The sequence below is a fragment of the Leptinotarsa decemlineata genome, unplaced genomic scaffold (assembly GCF_025532065.1).
Source record: "Leptinotarsa decemlineata unplaced genomic scaffold, Ldec_3_MD MMD2_tig00000090_RagTag_RagTag, whole genome shotgun sequence".
NCBI classification, from domain to species: domain Eukaryota; kingdom Metazoa; phylum Arthropoda; class Insecta; order Coleoptera; family Chrysomelidae; genus Leptinotarsa; species Leptinotarsa decemlineata.
Window position 1 is genome coordinate 3,824,669 of NW_027412541.1, and position 2,801 is coordinate 3,827,469.

Here is a 2,801-nt window from a genome sequence, read left to right on the forward strand (position 1 = left end):
ATAGAACTGGGATTGTTGCTATATTTATATTGGAAGAAATGAAATGGAGGGGGTGAAATGTAGAACAGTGTTTGAGATTCGAAAACATCAAGAATGAAACTCTGAGCGATTATTAGGAGAAATTCTAGTGATTATTATGGAAAAAAAAACTAATAAGAGGGAGAGGAAGGGAGGAAGACACTGCCCCAGCCTCGCAGTGCCTCGTGTACACCAACCAAAAAGTGTGTACTCCGTGGAAGGAAAGGAAAGGAAATGATGGACGAGTAGATGATTATATGTCATCATCGGAATTGAGGACATCATCATCGATTAGGATTGGGGATGGCGGAGGACTATCCTCGATGAGAATAGGGGATGGTGGAGGACGTCTAACGTCAAGCTCGTCATCAGCATCATCACCAGAGTCGTCGTCGTCATCATCGTCGTCGTCGCTACTCATTGGGACAATGTCATCATAAGCAGGGTCCCACCATCCGTCAGGATCTGGATATTCCGAGTCATCCAAGTGTCCTTCGTCACTGCCAGTGACATGTTGAACTTGCATCCTGATGTCGTGATCCCGGTATTCGTATGGCGGACTGTGGGGTTCCGTGGTGGAAGAGACAACCTGTACCTGGCTGTTATCCCAGTAATTGAAGTTGTACCCCTGATCCGGGCAGCTATAGGGTTCGGAGGTTGAATCGGGTTCCATCTCGATGCTAGCTGATCAACTGAATGTTTCATCAGATGATTTCTACTTTTATACTTTCGAGAGGGAGTGGGAGAGGAGTGGAACATTGAGTAGGGGTAAATTGTAGTGTGACATAAGACATATTCAATGAGTAGGGGTAAATTGCAAAGTGACATAAGACATATTCAATGAAAGAGATACTTGAATGGATAAAATACAAATGAAATATACTTGTCGATTTCACTATGAAACATGTCTATTTTTTATTTTTTAAATTTTCTTCACATGAAATTATTTACAAGTGATTAGAGAACACAAAAATTGATGTGAGGTATTTGTCTAGAAGAACTTGGAATTGAAATAAAAAAAATAATAATAATAATAAGAGGAAGTGAAGAAAAATGCTCCAACCATCGCATTGTTCAATGTGTACCAAACCAAAAAACAGTGTACACCCTTTATTTCACTTCCTTTTCCTTTATTCAATATAAACTTAACAAATATAAACTTAAAACTACCATAATTAAATACTCCTAACTAACCTAAAACTAATCTTATATTTACACTTCATCTACAAAAAGAGTGTCCATAACTGTCACTATTTTTTTGTACAGCTTTATCGAAGAGGTCTCTGCTTTACACCTTTCCTGCAGAGATGCATACTTCCGATCTATTTCGGCCATTTCCTTTTGGAGTTCCCTCCGTCGGTTATCCATTTCAGCCATTTGTCGCTTCATGGTAACCAACGCGGCCTCGCTAGATCGGGCAGCTCGTTCTGCTTTCTTGCATCTCTGCAGAAAAACACTCATCTTTTCACTAACCTCTCCGATAGGCTGTGGCACCAACACCTCAGGATCCGCCGGTGTCGCTGGCAGCGGTGGTAGTCGCGTCACCAACGGCGACAATATCACCAACTCCGGAGAAGGACTCCTCGGAATTTCCACTGCTGCTGGTGCTGCTGCTGGTGTGGAGGCCCTCTTACGAGAGGTCGAAAAACTACCTGCATAAGGATTAGTCCTATTGCAAGTAGCTCGGTACTTTGAAATAGGACCAACCTTTGCTGCAGGTCGTTGGCAAACCTTCTTCACAGCCCTGACTTCCTCCTCCTCCTCGAATAAGTCAGGGCTAGAAGATCTGCACCTAACTCGCGAACGCGAAGTGGTTGGCTGGTCAACCGTCACCGCTCTCGAAGATGCTGCCTCCTCCTGGTCAGCGGACACCGGCAGAATAGACGCCACAGCATTATTCACCTCCTGTGTATTGGTTGCCATTCTGAAAAAGAAGAAATAATACAAAGTTAGTTGATATAAAAAATAACATTCCTAATGTACTTACTCAAATATCAAGTTGGTCGTTGGAACGTACTGCCTTGTTGTGGAGTGGACTGCTCTCGATGAGATGACTTCTCGAACTGAATGTTGTGGAGTGCTCTCCGGAGGGTATCGACTTCGATGCGTGAGCGGTGGGAAAATGGTGGGAGCGCACATGCGCGATGAGGGTAGGGGTGTACATGCGCAAATGTTGGGAGTCGGGGGGCGGGGCTTCGGGGAGGGGAGGGGCGGGGCTTCGGAAAGGGGGCGGGGCTTCGGAAAGGGGCGGGGTATCCGAAAAGTTGGTGGCGACGGGGGGGGGGGGCGTGGCCCTAACGGGCCACGCCCCCCCACGGTGGGTGGGGCCTCCGGCCCCAGGTAGGCGGGACATCTGGAGAGACATCTACGCCCTCTTCGCGCGCGCGTTCGTAACATAATATGCAACCGAACACCTAACCTAACGTATTAACGTATTAACGTAACCTAACCTAGTACGCTAACCTACCGCTATGCAACCGAACACCTAACCTATCGTATGTATTAACGTAACCTAACCTAGTACGCTAACCTACCGCTATGCAGTAATTGATTAGGGAAATAGAAATAATACAAATAAAATTTTAATCATTTTATATTCATTACAGTAATACATATACATACATACATAATACATTAATATCACATTACTTCTATCATATATTATTAATTATAAATGGCTACATAAATATCAATATTGAATTTTCCGGTTTTGAAGATATTGAATGATATTTCAATCATTGATCTCGGCAGATAATAAATTAATCAATTGATCCAATGGAGTC

The 2,801-nt window shown here is 43.9% G+C and overlaps 1 protein-coding gene across 1 annotated transcript; it reads right to left on the reverse strand.

The window, feature by feature from the left end:
- Positions 1–1,084: 1,084 nt before the first annotated feature.
- On the reverse strand, positions 1,085–2,282 carry LOC141481191 (uncharacterized). The gene is made up of 2 exons (XM_074172377.1): positions 2,006–2,282; positions 1,085–1,942 (listed from the first exon to the last, which is right to left on the reverse strand). The coding sequence occupies exons 1-2, from the start codon at positions 2,155–2,157 to the stop codon at positions 1,231–1,233; spliced, it is 864 nt and encodes a 287-aa protein (XP_074028478.1). The 5' UTR covers positions 2,158–2,282; the 3' UTR covers positions 1,085–1,230.
- Between the last annotated feature and the right edge of the window lie 519 nt (positions 2,283–2,801).

Bases quoted from the DNA above. Each gene is read 5' to 3' on its own strand.
- LOC141481191 (XM_074172377.1), bottom strand. From the start codon at position 2,157: ATGTGCGCTCCCACCATTTTCCCACCGCTCACGCATCGAAGTCGATAC. The intron at 1,943-2,005 runs GTAAGTACATTA...CTTCTTTTTCAG, and splicing joins ACGACCAACTTGATATTTGA to AATGGCAACCAATACACAGG.